Source organism: Balaenoptera borealis, assembly GCF_965194805.1.
Source record: "Balaenoptera borealis genome assembly, chromosome: X".
Classification (NCBI taxonomy): Eukaryota; Metazoa; Chordata; class Mammalia; order Artiodactyla; family Balaenopteridae; genus Balaenoptera; species Balaenoptera borealis.
Genome location: NC_138881.1, coordinates 59,866,928 through 59,886,582, shown reverse-complemented (window position 1 = coordinate 59,886,582; position 19,655 = coordinate 59,866,928). Strand labels below are relative to the sequence as shown.

The following is a 19,655-nucleotide window of genomic DNA, read 5'->3' as shown; positions in this document are numbered from 1 at the left end:
TGCAGCCGGACCCTAGGGGTAAGGGGTCAGAGAAGCCGGCTGGGAGGGGGAGAGTCTCTCCTCCACACCACACCCTCCGGCCTCTCCTGGAGCACCAGCTCCGACCTCGCGGGGAGAAGCGGGCGGGTGGGCTCTCAGACACTTCTTCGAGCGAGAGCCGCGATCACACTCCAGCGCGAAGTTGCACAGGTTTAAAGTCGGTAGGCACCGCCGTCAGGGCTCCTGCCGCCGCGTAGGTGGCCGGCGGCTCCGGCGCGCTTTCCGAAGTGCCCGAGCTCCTAGACTGGAGCAAAGACGCCAGCGGCGCGGCCATTTGGTTCCCGACTCCGCGAAGGCTAGGACGCCTCGGGCCTGGGGGCGGCGCCGAAGCGGTCCGGACCCAGCAGCTCCCGGGGACCTCCGCAGGTCCCCCCGCCTTCTTCCCCAAGATCCCCAGAAGGCGGCCGCCAACCCCAAGGCCGGGAACCCCGAGGGCATATGGCCACTCGGGACGGCGCGACCGGATCCAGGAGCAGGAAGTTCCAGCTGGAGTGCGGCGGGCGTGGAGTCTGGGAAACGGGATCCCCTCGTTCCCCGAGGGGAAGGGAGGGCCGAGGAGGGGCTGGGAGGGCGGGGGAGGGGTGGGCGCAGAGCGGGCGCGGGCTGGCGCCCCCAGAGGCGAGGTGCACGCGGGGCCGCGGACCGCCCGGGCGCAGCTTACCTAGCTCTTCCTCGTCGTCCTCCGGACCGAGCAGGCGGCAGGGAAGGCGGCGGCGGAGGTGCACGGTGCGGCGGAACAGGCTGTCGGTGCGGCGTCCCAGGGCCAGCAGGTGCCCCTCGAGGTCCTCGAGCAGAGCCAGCGAGTGGCCGCAGAGGTCGGCGAGCTGCCGGAGCAGGCTGAGCGCGGCCAGGTGGCTCACGTCGCGGAGCTCGGTCAGCGGCTGTGGCGGGTTGCGCGGGCACAGGCGCTGGGGCACCACTGTGCGCCTGTAGAACGGCATCCCGGGCGCGGGCGCGGGGGACCAGCCTGGCGGCGCGGCCGGCTCGCCCCGAGCGGCGCCTCTGGCCCGAGCGCCCCTGAGCGGCGGCCCCAGCTCCGGGTGTAGCAGGCCCCTGGGCGCGGGCCGGCGAGCGGGCGGGCGCCAAAGACGCCGGGCGGGTGGGCGGGCTGACGGGTTCCCAGCCTGGAGCGCCGGCTCCCCCCGGGGCTGCACACTCGCCGGAGCCACCAGTCCCTCTGACTCTGGTTCGCTGGGCTCCTCCTCCTCCCCGCCTTTCTCCACCTCCTCCTCCCTCGCTCTGCTACTTCGGGATCCCCCCACCCACCTTTTTTTTTTTTTCTTTTGCGGTCAGAGATTCACAGATTAACGCTTGATCCGGGAGAGGAGGCAAAGGGAAGTAGGAGTAAAAAGATCGAGCTGGAGCGTGAAAGAAGGAATGTCTGCGTGAGTGGGGTGTATGTGTGTGATGTTCGTTCCGTACAGTATGCGTGCCCGCGTCCTCCTGTGCAGCTCCAGTCCCAGTACTGATGGTTAAAGTTTTCCGCTTTGGTGTGTGTTTTGTTTTGTTTTTTCCTTGTTGTTGTTGTTGTTTTCATTTAAACTCTTTTTTCGTTAATAATAGAAATTCAAGGGCACCCGTGCCCACACCAACTAGTAACCAGCGGAGACCTGTCGAATAGTCTGACCTCATTCATCTAGATTCCCTTTCCCAAACATGTACTCAGTGCCACGCACGGGCTAGACGACTAGACTGTGAGTACAGCCTTCTAGCGCCCAGGAACTTGGAAATGAGGGGGAAAGAACCAAATATCTTATTCGACTGCTCAGGAGGGCAGTGTCTCTGGGGAGTCCTGGACTACTGTAAAGGATCTGGAATGAATGAATGAATGAAAACAAACCCATTCTCTGGAACAAGATTCAGTTCAGATAGAGGGCCACCGGTCTGTATTTTAAGCCAAAAGGGAGCCCAGGGCCCTCTCCTCTTGGCAAGGCCTCCTGGCTGAGATGGACTCTGTCTCTGGCCATAATGGACTCCTGGGATGTCCACTGAAGTACAGGAGCTGGGGTGTGCTTTCAGTACTGGCAACACTGTGGTCAAGTCCTGATTTCTCTTCATTGTAGAAGGTAGAAGAGAGGGGGATACTGGCATCCTTAGAAAAGCAGAGTGCCCGAGTGTGCATATGTCCCTGTGCCCTTGGGGAGTTTCCACTCAGAACACTTATTTTCGACACACCGAGTTCCCATCTGATTCTCCTTTCACTTCTTTGACTTTGGTGTGGTTCCACTTCTTCCTTCTGGTAATTCTCTCCTCATCTTTCCTCCTAAAAATGTTCCCATCCTTATAATCCCTTATAGTCTTTTAGTAAAACACCTTGAACAGAATATGTGTGTCTGCACTAATGATCCTGAGCACAGACTGTTTTCATTCATTCCTTCAGAGAATTGTCTCTTAAACAGTTCAAGGTGCTACAACTAGTTAAGAGTAATCTTAGATTTCCCCAGCAGTCCAGTGGTTAAGACTACGTGCTTCCACTGAAGAGGGCACGGGTTGGATCCCTGGTCGGGGAGCTAAGATCCTGCATGCTGCGCTGCCAAAAACAAATAAAGAGTAATCTGATTACCCTTTTCAGTAAATAGCTATCCCTGGTTCAGTAATTTGGAACACGAATACTAGAAAAGTTGGGTTCTAATTCAAAGAAGAATAAACAAATGGGCAAAAGACAGCCCCTTTTCTGAACTGTAAAATCAAGTTGTGGAATGAGGACCTGAAATTCTCTATTTGGCAAACTCAAACCTGAGCCAAGAGAGTGACTGACTGGCAGGAAGTAGGGACTTGGCTGGACTCTCCAGGGATAGTTTTCCTTGACCTATGGGCTGTTTAGACTGATCTCCGTTCCGGAGAAAAAGAAATGAGGTACCAGCAGATTGAAGGAGACTGTGTGGGCAGAGCTTCACTGCCAGAGGGTGACAGGCCTGGCTCAGGCCTGGTGTCTGAGCCGCCCTCACTACTCTGATTCCTGAAGCTGATGAATCTTTCAGGGCTCTCTAATAACAAGCTCAACTCCAAGCAAATCAGCTTTAGCCCCACGCCCTTCCCCCAGCTGAGTCCGCTCACTCCAGCCTCTTCAGTGCGCTGGCCCTGGCTTTCATCAAGGAAACATCAAGGACTTGCAAAGGGGCCACCTCAGAACAGAGCCCCTCCTCCCTTCCCAGGGCCAGACCCGCACTGCACGTCCCATGGAAGAAGTCAAGGGAATACGTATAAATTTCCACATTCCTTCATATCTCCAGTCTCTTCCCAACAGGAAAGGTGAGACCTCGAGGTGGGCCTGGATGTAGAGAGCCTCTGAGGAAGGAGCACAGGGGCCTGGCTCCAGTCTGTGGAGGGAGGGTTGGGGTTCTAGAAGTGCCACACTTCGGCCAAGCTGTCCGGGGCAGGCAAGCAGCTAAGGTGAAGGGTTCTGCCCCATGCTCCCACATCACCCCCCAGCACAGCATTCTCACAATCATCCTTGCTTAACAGTAATGATATTTATTTTGTCATGATATTGTCTCTCCCTCTAGACTGTTAGCTCCATGAGGGCAGGAACCATGTCTGTCTTGCTCACTGCTGTGCTCCCAGTGCCACGCCTAACAACTGGCACCCAGGTGGTACTCAGAAAATATATGTTGATGATGAATAAATGAAGCTGAACTAGAAGCAGAGCCTGGTATGAAGAGACTTACTAAAGGATTTAACTTGGCCCAACAGGCAATAGAGAATCATTGTGGATTCTGGAGCAAAACGCTGCCTGATGCAGGAAAAGGGCAGGGATGCTACACCCCACCTTCGCCCACGTCTCCAGGGCCAAGTAGCCAGAAAGTACTCCTTGAATGAAACATTTGCTTTGATTTGTCTAAAATCTTGGCACTGCACATTCTGAGAGGCCCCTAACAACCAAGCCAGATCTGAAAATGCTGGGTGCTTTCTACCCACCCACCAGCTCCCAGACTCCAGGCCTGTAGTAGTTCACCTGTCACTGCTCCAAGTTGCAATCTGAGCCCAAGCAAGGCCCACCTGTGGAATTGGATCTAGGTCTGGTCTAGAAGCAGAGACTAAGAAAGAGTGGCCAGACAGGTAGGAGGGAAATGGGAGAGCTGACCACTCATGACCAGCAAGGCCTTCCCACCTTCTGTCCTGCCTAACTACCCGCTGCTAAGAACCTAGAATTTCAATCAAAACTGAATCTGAAAGAATAAATAACATAGGATATGCCATTTTCTCTTCCTCCAAGCTGACAGATTCCACAGCTGCAAAATGAAAATTTATGAGCAAACTTCAACCTACCCAGCTTCCCAGTGCAGCCCTCCGTCTAATTTCACCATGAGGAACAAGAAAGCTGTGCCCCCTGTTGCTACCTCTCAAATATACCCAAATAGTAACATCTTGGTGGCTAAGCAGAGATGCCAGTTTTCTCCTTGACATTCCTCTATAGTCAGTCGTTTCATCTACACTGTAAGAATATGCATTCCACCCCACACCCTCTTGCCAGGAGACTCCATGAAGGAGACTCCATGAAGATGCTTTCCTTACGAATGAAAAAAATATTAGCCAGTAAGGGGACAAAAAGGCTGCTCCTCAATCCCAACTCTAACATTCTGTTGTTCCCTGGTTCTAAGTATCTGTACCAAGAGAAATTAACGAGAATTGGCAAATACTAGATTGACTCTTTTTAAATGTCTATTACCCTTTTTGGTATTAAGGCTTGGCTCTGCAGTTAAGAACACCAGTAAAAACTCTCTCTCCTCACATAGGCCCAAACAAAGTAGCCCAAAGAAAGCAAACTGGCAGCTTTTGGCTTTTCAATCAGAATAGAGCCCACATTCAATCAACAAGCCAGACAAAACCCATGCTAATTAACGCCACACTTTGAAAAGAGGGGGAGTGGAGCAGTGCTACAAGATTTGAGAGGAGAGAGGACGCTTGTGCCCTTGAGGCAGCCTGGGCTGCGGAGAGGGGAGGGGTGTACCCCAGAGCTGGGCCTCCAGGGGTGGACTGGAAACTTACACATCCATCAATCACCTCCTAGGGCAATAGGCGTGTAAGCCTAAGACGGCTCAAGGTCCTCAAATAAATTCCTTTCAGCCCAGACTCAATGCTTCACACACACGATGCAGGGCAAACCCTTCAAGAATTCCATGAGGAAATAAACCTTTATTTCAAAAATAAACTTTGATGTTGCTTGAACTTTGGCCCTGACTCTGAGCCCAGGCTGAAACTGCGAGAAAAGACTTGCAGACTTGAGGTATTTTGAAAGAAACTGAAGGAGATTTCAGCAGAATGTGACCAGATTCTTTTTCAGTCCCTCACTCTCATATCATATGTGGATCCCCCCCTCACCACCAGTCCTCCACCCCCGACCCCACCATCATGTTTTTCCTCCCTCCCTACCTTGTTAGGACACGGCTGTAATTAGGAACATTCAAATGTTGTTGCATTCAATGGGTAATTTTATATTAACATGCCTGCTTTACTCGGGAGAAAACATATTAGGCCACTCCCTTGCTATCCTACTTTTGACCTAACGACCACCCTTCCCCTGCAAACTCCTATCTCCCCACAAAATCCTAAAGCAGTAAGTAAAAGTCCTTCATTTCCCCAGGATGGGCTATGTCTGCCACATGATTACTTGTCTTCTATGCGTTTAATATTAAGGCTAGATTTAGGTAATGACCATGTCCATCTCTACAACATTAAATTGGAAGTTGTTATACAGGTCAGGGCTTTGGATTAATGAGGGGAAAATACTGAACCTGAATAACTAACGTTTCAGCTTTATCAAGCATCCAAATATAGTTAGACATGTGGTCAGCCTTCCCTCTGTAGTGGGAAGTTACGCAGCACAGCACAGAGGTAACAGCCAAATGCAGGCTTTGGAGATCCACTGATCTGAGGTCAAATCCCCGGCTCCATTGCCGGCTGTGTCTTGGGCAGATTACTTAAATTCTCTGTGCCTCGGTTTTCTCATCCATAAAATGAGCAAGGCCAATATCCAACTGATGTGCATGAGTATGACTGTGCTGATCGTCTGCAGGTGTCCATTCTGATCAGGGCCTACCCCATACTGGTTGTTAAATGTTTTGACTACCACCCCTAAAAATGGGGTGATCTTGGTACTTAGCTTGTGGGATCAGATTACATGAAATAATGTACATAAAGTACGTAGCACTGTGCTTGGTGCATAGGAGACATTCAAATGTTACTAGCAGTATAGACAGTAGTTTCCTGATTATAAATAGGAAGGGAGGGGTTTCCCTGGTGGCGCAGTGGTTGAGAATCTGCCTGCCAATGCAGGGGACACGGGTTCGAGCCCTGGTCTGGGAAGATCCCACATGCCGCGGAGCGACTGGGCCCGTGAGCCACAATTACTGAGCCTGCGCGTCTGGAGCCTGTGCTCCGCAACAAGAGAGGCCGCCACAGTGAGAGGCCCGCGCACCGTGATGAAGAGTGGCCCCCGCTTGCCGCAACTGGAGGAAGCCCTCACACACAAACGAAGACCCAACACAGCCATAAAAAAAAAAAAAAAAAAAAAAAAAAAAAAAGCAACAGTCTTAAAAAAAAAAATAGGAAGGGACAGCCTAAAAATATAATACAGGGGTTTTTTTCAACAACAATGCCTTTAATTTCTAAGTAAATTCAATTTCAAATAACATTTCCAGTATACAGAAACATGAAATTTCAACCCAGATATAACATGGAAAGGCAAAGAATCAGACAAGTTTCTCTGGTTTACTATTGATGGAGTTTATGGGATGGTCACATGTTTCACAGACTTACCTCTATGACTACCTGTTTATACCTTTTGTGCCTGAGCTCAGCCACAACCCAGTGGAAGCAGTATCAAGCTTGTAGTTTTTTGTGGTGCTGTTTCTCTCAGAAACAGCTTTAACAGCCACTTCGAAATCCTCCATGGGCTAAACCTATACCTTCTATTGATATATATGTCTCCTCAATTGAGATCAAGAATCCATTAGCCCATGGAATATCCAGCTGCTTTAAATCTAGAAAATGCATTGTCATATTTAAAAAAAAAGGAAGAGACTTTTTTTCTCCCTTCTCCATCCTGGGTCAACATAGCCTCACATCCTTGCTTCAAAGTTTCTGTAGTTATAAATATTATTATAATCAGGAATAGTCTAAATCTTGTCTCTTACCAAATTGCCTTTTAATTTATCAAAGGCTTCCTTACATTCAGGTGTCTCACGTTCATTATCAAGCCTTTACTCAGCCCATAAATGAGTAAGGGATTTATTGGATTAAACTGGATTACAAACTTATGGCAATAACCAGTGCCAGCCCTCATCTGCTTCTTTTTGTATGGTTTGCTCCACTTCCCAATCATCTCAGCTGGATCTTAAGTAAGTAGGAATCTGTTGTTGCTAACTCTCTAACCCAGAGTCATCGCCTCAAGCAATCAAAAGGAACATTTGCTCACCTTCTTAGTATGCCCAGTTCCTGGAGTTACCTAAGAGAACAGTCTCCGGACATCCCAGATAAGTTTCCATATTTACATTAAAAATGGCTGTCTCATCACTATATGCAATTGCAAGATCATTCATTCAGACAATAAAGTATTGTCCACCACTGAAATACAGTTAAAGCATTACTTATGCCAACGGGAAATAAAGTCCATTTTTAGTCACTATCAAAGCACATCAACTGAATATTGGTCTCATCCATTTTATGGATAAGGAAACTGAGGCACAGAGAGTTTAAATAACCTGTCCAAGAGACACTAGCAAAGTTGGTCTTGGCCTTGTGCATCCTAGGTTGTTTTGGCTGAAAGCAATAAGAACCCTAACTCAAAATCACTTAAACAATAAGGACATTTATCATCTCATAAAACAAGAAATCCAGATAAAGGGCAGGCACTAAGTTGGGTTAATTCAGATGCTTGATGACATCATCCAAGAGCCAGGTTTTCTCCATCTCTCTGCTCTGCTATCCTCAGCATGTTGGCTTTATCCCCAGGCTAGATGCCATTTAGGGGCAATATGCGTCTTTATTTACATCCAGAGGAAAAGAATAGGGAAAGCACTCTCCCAACCATGGAATTCAGTCTTTCCCTTCATTTTCATTGGACCTGTGAAACATGTCCCCACCTCCAAACAATTATCTGTCACCAGAGTTATGTACTTACCTGCATTTTCCAATTGGCACACCTCTGGAGTTAGGTGTTGTGTGAATACCAGTACAAAAGCAAGGTTCTGTTAGGAAGGAGGAAGGGTCAATGACGGAGTGCAGCAGGGACACTAAGGTAAGTCTCTCCCTGGGAGACACGGGACTCCTGGGATGGGCAACTTTAGCCTAAGTTTTCCCCAACAGCTCAGGAATTCCTGAGAATCATGGACCAATGATCCTCCCAGCTGCCTCCAGTTCCCTCCACATATTGTCTCACAGGTATTTTCCCTAATCAATTTCTCACACATCTAATCCTGTCTTGGTATCTGCTTCTCAGAGGACTTGGGCTAAAACCATCACCAGTCAACCAATTCAATAACCTCATCTCCATCTTCATCATACTCCACCTCTCAGCAGCATTTGACACTGATGACCACACTCACCTTCTTGAAACTCCATTCTACCTTGACTTTCACAGTGCCACATATCCTGATTCTTCCCTGGCTCTCTGATAGCTTCACCTCCCAATCCAAGTTTCTGTTCTAGTCTTATAGGGAGACAAATTCCATGGTTCTCTCATGTTTCTGCATGTCTTGCAAGCAGAGGAACTGACTGCCTTTATTCCAAACTATCTTTTAAAGAGTACTTGTATAGTGAACGGCCTTGGAGGATACAGAAAGTATCCAGATCAAGTGTGCTTATAGTCCAGTATAATAATGTCTCTCTCTGGAATAAAGGGCAACCATGCTTACTGTCTATTATAAAAGATTCAGATTCCCTAAGCTTAGGGTTCCTCTCCTGTAATGCTACCCACTGCATATTCAGGTGACACCTGGACATCTTTGCATTGCTCCATGGGAATTGGGGCTCTAAGAATCAGCATAAGAAAATGCTGATGCTCTGGCTACTGCTGTTACTGTCATAAAGTCTTTTTTTAAAAAATTTTTATTTATTTATTTATTTATTTATTTATTTATTTATGGCTGTGTTGGGTCTTCGTTTCTGTGCGAGGGCTTTCTCTAGTTGTGGCAAGCGGGGGCCACTCTTCATCATGGTGCACGGGCCTCTCACTATCGTGGCCTCTCTTGTTGCGGAGCACAGGCTCCAGACGCACAGGCTCAGTAATTGTGGCTCACGGGGGCTTAGTTGCTCCGTGGCATGTGGGATCTTCCCAGACCAGGGCTCGAACCCGTGTCCCCTGCATTAGCAGGCAGATTCTCAACCACTGCGCCACCAGGGAAACCCCTGTCATTAAGTCTTTTGTCTCTGACCCAGGAGTCTCATGTCTTCTGCTGGCATACATGAAATTATGGCAGGCTAACATGTTAGTGTGCAAGGAAGGTAAACTCTCAGACCCTTCACAGTTTTTTTAACACCTCATCTCACACTACACTCTACTTAATCAACTCATCATTCACAGAGGTCAAGAGTAAAATGATTCCTCCTCCAGACTCCATATTACTATAGGCAGGAGTGAAGAGAGGATTCCAGAATTCTTCAAGTTCCTAGTAAGAAACCTGTGACTATGTATTGGAGAAAGGGAAATAATCAGACTCTGAGGGCACTAGCTCTGAACTGACACTAATTCCTGGTGACCCAAAACATCACTATGGCCCATCAGTGATGGTAAACTAGGGGTCATACTAGGGGCTGGTGGAGGTCAGGTGATTGATGGAGTTTTTAGATCAAGTTCATCTCACAGTGGGCCCACTGGGTTCCCAAACCCACTCCATTTTCAGAATGCATTCTTAGAATCAAAATATTCCACAGCTGGCAGAATCTCTATGCTAGTTCCCTGGTGTTTGGAATGAGGACTGTTATGGTAGAAAAGGCTGACTGGAAGCCAGTATAAATGTCTCTATCTACAAAAACAGTAAACCAAAAGCAATACTGCATTCCTGGGAGGATGGCAAAGATTAATGCCACCATTAAGAATGTGAAAGATTCAGGGGTGGTGATTCCCACCACATCCCAATTCAACTCACCTATTTGGCCTGTGCAAAAGACAATTAGATCTTAGAGGATGATGGTGGAATTAATCAGATGGTAACCCCAATTGCAGCTGCTTTTCCAAATGTGGTTTTGTTGCTTGAACAAATTAACACTTCCCCTGGTATCTGGTATGCAGCTATTGATCTGGTAAATATTTTTTTCCTCTATGCCTGTTAGTACTAGACCACCAGAAACAGTTTGCTTTCAGCTGTCAAGGCTGAAAATACACCTTCACTGTCCTACCTTAGGGGTAAATCAACTCTCCAGTCCTACCTCCACAGGAGACTTTATTGCCTTTCCCTTCCAGAGGATATCTTGCTGGTCTCTAACATTGATGATACTGTGCTGACTAGACCTGGTGAGCAGGAAGTAGCAACTACTCTAAAGAAATTGGTAAGACATTTGGGTAGTGGAGGATGGGAAACAAATCCCACAAACATTCAGAGGCCTTCCACCTCAGTGAAATTTCTAAGGGCCCAGTAGTTGGGGGATGTCAAGACATCCCTTTTAAGGTAAAGGCTAGGTTACTGTATCTGGCCCATACTACAACCAAAAGAGGCACAAAATCCTAGTGGATTTTGGAAGCAACATATACCTCATTTGGGTGTGCTACTCTAGCTCATTTATCAAGGGGCCCCCAAAACTGCTAGTTTTGAGTGACACCCAGAACAAGAGATGGCTCTGCAACAGGTCCAGGCTGCGATGCAAGCTGCTCTGCCACTTGGTCCATAGGATCCAGCAGATCTGATGGTGTGTCAAATGTCAGTGGCAGAAAAAGATGTTGTTTGGAATTTTTGGCAGGCTCCTGTAGATGAATCACAGTGCAGATCCTTAGGATTTGGGACCAAAGTCTTACCATCCTCTGAAGATAACTACCCTCAATTTTTTTTTTAAAGGAAGTGATTTTTTTTTTAAGATCAAATTTATAGAGAGAATGTTTTGCTTATCTCTTTTAAATTTTATTTATTTATTTATTTATGGCTGTGTTGGGTCTTCGTTTCTGTGCGAGGGCTTTCTCCAGTTGTGGCAAGTGGGGGCCACTCTTCATCGCAGTGCGTGGGCCTCTCACCATCACGGCCTCTCTTGTTGCGGAGCACAGGCTCCAGACGCACAGGCTCAGTAATTGTGGCTCACGGGCCCAGCTGCTCCGCGGCATGTGGGATCTTCCGGGACCAGGGCTCGAACCCCTGTGCCCTGCATTGGCAGGCAGATTCTTAACCACTGCGCCACCAGGGAAGCCCCACCCTCATTTTGAGAAATAGTTTTTGGCTTGCTACTAGGCCCTCATAGAGACTGAATTCTTAACCATGGGTCACCATGTTACAGTGCAGCTTGAGCTGCCCATAATGAACTGGGCATTATCTGACCTGCAAAGCCATGAAGTTTGCACAGTTAGCACTCCATTATCAAATGGAAGTGATACATATGAGATTGGGTTTGAGATCAGAAGTGATATATATGAATATCTGAAGGTATGGATGAGGAAAAGGCTCAACTGCCCATGGTCCCTACGCCTTCTACATTACCTTCTCACTCTCAGCCCATACCTATGGTCTCATTGAAAGTTACCAACAACCATATGGCTGAGGAAGAAGAAACTTGGGCCTTGTTTACAGATGGTTTTGTATAATATGCAGGCACCACCAGAATGTGGTACAGCACTACACTCTCTTTCTTGGAGATCCCTGAAGGACAGTGATAAGTGGAAATGCTCCCTGTAGACAGAACTTTGAACAGTGCACCTGGATGTTCATTTTGCCTGGAAAGTAGAAAAGGCCAGAGGTAGAATCTATACAGATTCCTGGGCTGTGGCCAAATGGTTTGGTTGGATGATCAGGAACTTGGAAGGAACACAACTGAAAATTGGTGACAAGGAGATCTGGGGAAGGGGTATGTGGATAGACCTCACTGAATTAGCAAAGAATGTAAAGATATCTGTGTCTCACGTGAATTCTCATCAAAGGATGACCTCAGCAGAGGAGGATTTAATAATCAAGTGGCTATGATGCCTGTTCTAGGGATACCAGCTACCCTCTTTCTCCAGCTACTCCTGTCATTACTCAGTGGGCTCATGAAAAAGTGACCATGGTGGAAGATTATACATGGGCTGAGAAACATAGACTGCTGAGTGCCCAACTGCCAGCAACAGAGACCAACACTGAGTCCCTCATGTCACACAATTTCCCAGGGTGATCAGCCAACTACCTGGTGGCAGATAGATTGCATTGGGTCACTTCCATAATGGGGGCAGCGTTTTGTTCTTTCTGGAATAGACACATACTATGGGTATGTATTTGCCTTCTCTGCATGCAATGCTTATACCAAAACTACCATCCAGAGACTTACAGAATGCCTTACTCACATGGCATCCCGCACAGCATTGCTTCTGATCAAGGAATTCACTTCACAGAACTGAAGTATGGCAATGGGCCTGTGCTCATGTAATTCACTGGTCTTACCACTTCGCCATCATTCTGAAACAGCTGGCTTGATAGAATGTTGAAATGGCATTTTGAAGACTCATGTTACAGTGACAGCTAGGAGGCAATACCTTGCAGAGCTGGGGAAAGGTTCTCCAGGATGCTGTATACGCTCTGAATCAGTGTCCAATATATCGTACTATTTCTACCATCGTCAGGATTCACAGGTCCAGGAGTCAAAGGGTAGAAATAGGAGTGACTCTACTCACAATTACCCCTAGTGAGCCACTAGCGAAAATCTTACTTCCCATCCCTGTGACCTTAGATTCTGCTAATTTAGAGTTCTTCATTCCAAAAGGAGGAATGCTTCCACCAGGAGACACAACGATTCCATTGAACTGGAAGTTAAGACCAAATTTGTTGGTCAGTTTTATTTGTCATCTTTGCTAGGTTATGGTTCCCAGCTATTCAGTCAAACATTAAGCATTTATTTGAAGGTATTTTGTAGATTTGGTTAAAGTCTATAATCAGTTGACTTTAAGTAAGGGATTTTACCCTGGATTCTCTAGGTGCACCTGACTGAATCCATTGGGAGGCCATAAAAGCAGGGCTGAGATTTCCCTGGGAGAGAGAAGTTCCACCTACGGACCATAACTTTGACCCATATGACAACAGAGTTCCAGCCTGCTCATGATCTTCCCTTCCTGACTGCCTGCAGACAAGAGTTTTCATCAGGGCTTCCCTGGTGGCGCAGTGGTTGAGAATCTGCCTGCCAATGCAGGGGACACGGGTTCGAGCCCTGGTCTGGGAGGATCCCACATGCCGCGGAGCAACTGGGCCCGTGAGCCACAGTTGCTGAGCCTGCGCGTCTGGAGCCTGTGCTCCGCAGCGGGAGAGGCCGCGGTGGTGAGAGGCCCGCGCACCGCGATGAAGAGTCGCTCCCACTTGCCACAGCTGGAGAGGGCCCTCGCACAGAGGCGGAGACCCAACACAGCCATAAATAAATTTAAAAAAAATTAAACAAACAAAAAAACCCAAAAATCCCTATCTAAGAGTAAAAAAAAAAAAAAAAAGAGTTTTCATCAGTGTTGATGGGTTTGAGTCTGCCTGCAATCTTCCCTTTTTGACAGCCTGCCCTATAGATTTTAAATTTTCTTAACCAGTCCTTGCAACCACATAAACTAAACCAACTATATATATATTATATATATAATTTATTTATTTTTATTTATATTTATATACAGGCCACAACCTCTCACTCCCCAGGGCTTCAACATTACTATTCATCTTGAAACCATCAGGAATAATCTCATCATGGCTTTTATCTGTTTATGTCAGTTACCTTAAGTCACGCTAAGACTCCCAAGTTATCTTTCTCTTTGAGTGGCCTCACTCAGCTCTGTATATTGCTTTTATGATTCCATCTCCCTCCACTCCCCAGCTTCTGAAATCCTCCCACTAGGCTATGTGGAATTTGTGAACAGTCATCATCCCCTATATCTGCAACTGCTTCTCTGTATAGTCCCTTCATCTTGCTTAACTGAAATCACTCTCCCCTAAGGTCTTTACTCTCCCGGAAATCCTCTTAAATGGTATTGTCTTCTCTCATACACCCCTAGCACCACAAGACCTGGAGATGTCCTCCTCACTGTCGCTTCCAGAACACTTTCCCTCCCTCCTCAGTAACAACTCCCAGCTTTGAATCTCATATCATCAGATTAAATCACCAATTATCTGTCCTCAGGAAAGTCAACTGCTGACCCCGGATGACTCACCTTTAGTACTTGAAGATTTCAGTACCTGGATCACTGTTACTCTCTGGATCTACTCTCTCTAGCACTATTACTGTCAAAATTTTTGATATTTAAATATCTACACTGATGGCCTTTTTAATAGCCTGGTCTCACGGTTCCTTGACCGTCTCTCCTCCAATTATCTTGTTTGCCACCCTACTTTAGCCGCTAACACACATGGCCCTAACATTGACCTTATCATTACTAAAAATTACTATTCCTTTCTTTTCTCAATTTGAAGCATCCGCACTATTCAACTAACACTTTCTTCTTTCTAATTCATTCCTTACTGTTCCCCACCCTAACAATACTTTGGCCCCACTCATTAAATTGACTACTCCCACTTTCCTTCATGTCCTCACTTCCCTTTCTACCCAGCTTAAACTTCATGGTCAGTTATTATATTAATTCATCTGCGTGTGCTCTCAGTTAATGATTTGAGACCTTCTTATCTAATATAATGTTTAATTCTATGAATTTCCTGCTGATCAGTTTTTGCTACATCCCACAAATTCCAGTGTTTTATTTTTATTTAATTAAAATATTATTAAATCTCCTTTGAGAATTTTCTTTGACACTTCGGGTATTTAGAAGTATATTTTTCAAGTTCCAAAAATTTGGGGATTTTCTAGATATTCTGGTAGTGATTTCTAGTTTCATTCCAACACAGTCTGATTTTTATGATTTCTACTATTTTAAATTTGTCAAGTGTTGTTTATGTCCAAGTATATGATCTATCTTCATGACTGTTCCATGTGCACTTAAGATTTGTAACACGCTCTTGTTGGATGGCACATTCTCTAAGTGTCAACTGGGTTGAGTTAGTTGATAGTGTTCTTCATATTATCTATATCCTTACTGATTTTCTGCCTACTTGTTCTGTCAATTATTGGTAGAGGGCTGTTGGAGTCTCCAACTGTAATTATGGATTCGTCTATTTCTCCTTTAATATTTTTTAACGTTTTTATTGGAGTATAACTGCTTTGCAATGGTGTGTTATTTTCTGCTTTATAACAAAGTGAATCAGTTATACATATACATATATCCCCATATCTCTTCCCTCTTGCTTCTCCCTCCCTCCCACCCTCCCTATCCCACCCTTCTAGCTGATCACAAAGCACCGAACTGATCGCCCTGTGCTATGCGACTGCTTCCCACTAGCTATGTATTTTACATTTGGTAGTGTATATATGTCCATGTATACACTACCATTCTCTCACCTTGCCCCAGCTTACGCTTCCCCCTCCCCGTGTCCTCAAGTTCATTCTCTAGTAGGTCTGCATCTTTATTCCCATCTTGCCCCTAGGTTCTTCATGACCATTTTTTTTTATATTCCATATATATGTGTTAGGATACGGTATTTGTTTTTCTCTTTCTGATTTACTTCACTCTGTATGACACACTCTAGGTCCATCCACCTCACTACAAATAACTCAATTTCTTTTCTTTTATGGCTGAGTAATAGTCCATTGTATATATGGGCCACATCTTCTTTATCTATTCATCTGTCAATGGACACTAGGTTGCTTCCATGTCCTGGCTATTGTAAATAGAGCTGCAATGAACATTGTGGTACATGACTCTTTTTGAATTATGGTTTTCTCAGGGTATATGCCCAGCAGTGGGATTGCTGGGTCATATGGTAGCTCTATTTTTAGTTTTTAAGGAACCTCCATACTGTTCTCCATAGTGGCTGTATCAATTTACATTCCCACCAACAGTGCAAGAGGGTTCCCTTTTCTCCACACCCTCTCCAGCATTTATTGTTTCTAAATTTTTTGATGATGGCCATTCTGACCAGTGTGAGATGATATCTCATTGTAGTTTTGATTGCATTTCTCTAATGATTAATGATGTTGAGCATTCTTTCATGTGTTTGTTGGCAATCTGTATATGTTCTTTGGAGAAATGTCTATTTAGGTCTTCTGCCCATTTTTGGATTGGGTTGTTTGTTTTTCTGATATTAAGCTGCATGAGCCGCTGGTAAATTTTGGAGATTAATCCTTTGTCAGTTGCTTCATTTGCAAATGTTTTCTCCCATTCTGAGGGTTGTCTTTTGGTCTTGTTTATGGTTTCCTTTGCTGTGCAAAAGCTTTTTAAGTTTCATTAGGTCCCATTTGTTTATTTTTGTTTTTATTTCCATTTCTCTAGGAGGTGTGTCAAAAAGGATCTTGCTGTGATTTACGTCATAGAGTGTTCTGCCTATGTTTTCCTCTAAGAGTTTGATAGTGTCTTGCCTTACATTTAGGTTTTTAGTCCATTTGGAGTTTATTTTTGTGTATGGTGTTAAGGAGTGTTCTAATTTCATTCTTTTACAGGTAGGTAGCTGTCCAGTTTTCCCAGCACCACTTATTGAAGAGGCTGTCTTTTCTCCATTGTATATTCTTGCCTCCTTCATCAAAGATAAGGTGACCATATCTGCATGGGTTTATCTCTGGGTTTTCTATCCTGTTCCATTAAGCTATATTTCTGTTTTTGTGCCAGTACCATACTGTCTTGATTACTGTAGCTTTGTAGTATAGTCTAAAATCCAGGAGCCTGACTCCTCCAGCTTCGTTTTTCTTTCTCAAGATTGCTTTGGCTATTCGGGGACTTTTGTGTTTCCATACAAATTGTAAAATTTTTTGTTCTACTTCTGTGAAAAATGCCAGTGGTAGTTTGATAGGGATTGCATTGAATCTGTAGATTGCTTTGGGTATTATAGTCATTTTCACAATGTTGATTCTTCCAATGCAAGAACATGGTATATCTCTCCATCTAGTTGTATCATATTTAATTTCTTTCAGCAGTGTCTTATAATTTTCTGCATACAGGTCTTTTGTCTCCTTAGGTAGGTTTATTCCTAGGTATTTTATTCTTTTTGTTACAATGGTAAATGGGAGTGTTTTCTTAATTTCACGTTCAGATTTTTTCATCATTAGCATATAGGAATGCAAGAGATTTCTGTGCATTAATTTTGTATCCTGCTACTTTACCAAATCCATTGATTAGCTCTAGAAGTTTTCTGGTAGCATCTTTAGGATTCTCTTTTTATAGTATCATATCATCTGCAGACAGTGACAGCTTTACTTCTCCTTTTCTGATTTGGACTCCTTTTATTTCTTTTTCTTCTCTGATTGCTGTGGCTAAAACTTCAAAAACTATGTTAATAGTGGTGAGAGTGGGCAACCTTGTCTTTTTCCTGATCTTAGTGGAAATGGTTTCAGTTTTTCACCATTGAGGACGATGTTGGCTGTGGGTTTGTCATATATGGCCTTTATTATGTTGAGGTAAGTTCACTCTATGCCTACTTTCTGGAGGGTTTTTATCATAAATGGGTGTTGAATTTTGTCGAAAGCTTTCTCTGCATCTATTGAGATGATCATATGGTTTTTCTCCGTCAATTTGTTAATATGGTGTATCACATTGATTGACTTGCACATATTGAAGAATCCTTGCATTCCTGGGATAAACCCCACTTGATCATGGTGTATGATCCTTTTACTGTGCTGTTGGATTCTGTTTGCTAGTATTTTCTTGAGGATTTTTGCATCTATGTTCATCAGTGATATTGGTCTGTAGTTTTCTCTTTTGTGACATCTTTGTCTGGTTTTGGTATCAGGGTGATGGTGGCCTCATAGAATGAGTTTGGGAGTCTTCCTCCCTCTGCTATATTTTGGAAGAGTTTGAGAAGGATAGGTGTTAGCTCATCTCTAAATGTTTAATAGAATTCTCCTGTGAAGCCCTCTGGTCCTGGGCTTTTGTTTGTTGGAAGATTTTTAATCACAGTTTCAATTTCAGCGCTTGTGATTGGTCTGTTCATATTTTCTATTTCTTCCTGGTTCAGTCTCGGAAGGTTGTGTATTTCTAAGAATTTGTCCATTTCTTCCAGGTTGTCCATTTTATTGGCATATAGTTGCTTGTAGTAACCTCTCATGATCCTTTGTATTTCTGCAGTATCAGATGTTACTTCCCCTTTTTCATTTCTAATTCTATTGATTTGAGTCTTCTCCCTTTTTCTCTTGATGAGTCTGCCTAAAGGTTTATGAATTTTGTTTATTTTCTCAAAGAACCAGCTTTTAGTTTTATTGATCTTTGCTATCATTTCCTTCATTTCTTTTTCATTTATTTCTGATCTGATCTTTATGATTTCTTTCCTTCTGTTAACTTTGGGGTTTTTTTGTTCTTCTTTCTCTAATTGCTTTAGGTGTAAGGTTAGGTTGTTTATCTGAGATGTTTCTTGTTTCTTAAGGTAGGATTGTATTGTTATAAACTTCCCTCTTAGAACTGCTTTTGCTGCATCCCATAGGTTTTGGGTCGTCGTGTTTTCATTGTCATTTGTTTCTAGTTAGTTTTTGATTTCCTCTTTGATTTCTTCAGTGATCTCTTGGTTAATAAGTAGTGTATTGTTTAGCCTACATGTGTTTGTATTTTTTACAGATTTTTTCCTGTAATTGATATCTAGTCTCATAGCACTGTGGTCATAAAAGGTACTTGATACAATTTCAATTTTCTTAAATTTACCAAGGCTTGACTTGTGACCCAAGGTATGATCTATCCTGGAGAATGTTCCATGAGCACTTGAGAAGAAAGTGTATTCTTTTGTTTTTGGATGGAATGTCCTATAAATATCAATTAAGTCCATCTTGTTTAATGTATCATTTAAAGCTTGTGTTTCCTTATTTATTTTCATTTTGTATGATCTGTCCATTGGTGAAAGTTGGGTGTTAATGTCCCCTACTGTGATTGTGTATATGTATAACTCATTGACTTTTCTCTACGCCTGAAACACAACATTGTAAATCATCTATACTTCAAGAAAAATTAACTTAAAAAAAGGAAAAAAAGTTTAAAAATGGCAAAAATTAAAGGGAGAATCATAGAAGCATCAAGGGAAAAGCAACTAGTTATATACAAGGGAACTCCCATAAGGCTATCAGCTGACTTTTCAGCAGAAACTCCATAGGTCAGAAAGGTGTGGCACAATACGTTTAAAGTGATGAAAGGAAAAAACCTACAACCAAGAATACTCTATCTGGCAAGGCTATCATTCATATTTGAAAGTGAGATTAAGAGTTTTACTGACAAGCAAAAGCTAAAAGAGTTCAGCACCCTGAAACTGGCTTTACAAGAAATGCTAAAGGGACTTCTCTAAGCAGAAAAGAGAAGGCCACAACTTAGAAATATGAAAATTACAAAAGGAAAAAATCTCAATTGTAAAGGCAAATATAAAGTAAAGGTAGTAGATCAATTATAAAACTAGTAGAAGTTTAAAAGAAAAAAAGTAGTGAAATTATTCATATCTGCATTAAGCAGTTAAGGGATACAT

The 19,655-nt window shown here is 44.2% G+C and overlaps 1 protein-coding gene and 1 long non-coding RNA gene across 5 annotated transcripts in view; one reads left to right on the top strand and one right to left on the bottom strand.

The window, feature by feature from the left end:
* NHSL2 (NHS like 2) overlaps positions 1-17,928 on the bottom strand; it is a 283,564-nt gene extending 265,636 nt beyond the window's left edge. For all 4 annotated transcript variants that reach the window (XM_082377038.1, XM_082377039.1, XM_082377040.1 and 1 more), the window contains exon 1: positions 701-17,928. In XM_082377038.1, the coding sequence (XP_082233164.1) occupies positions 701-980 (280 nt within the window). In that variant the 5' untranslated portion in view covers positions 981-17,928. The remainder of the gene's footprint in view (positions 1-700) is intronic.
* The window catches only part of LOC309620813, a 498,839-nt gene continuing 485,602 nt past the window's right edge, over positions 6,419-19,655 (top strand). The window contains exon 1 of the long non-coding RNA XR_014239660.1: positions 6,419-6,468. This is a non-coding gene — a long non-coding RNA (uncharacterized lncRNA). The remainder of the gene's footprint in view (positions 6,469-19,655) is intronic.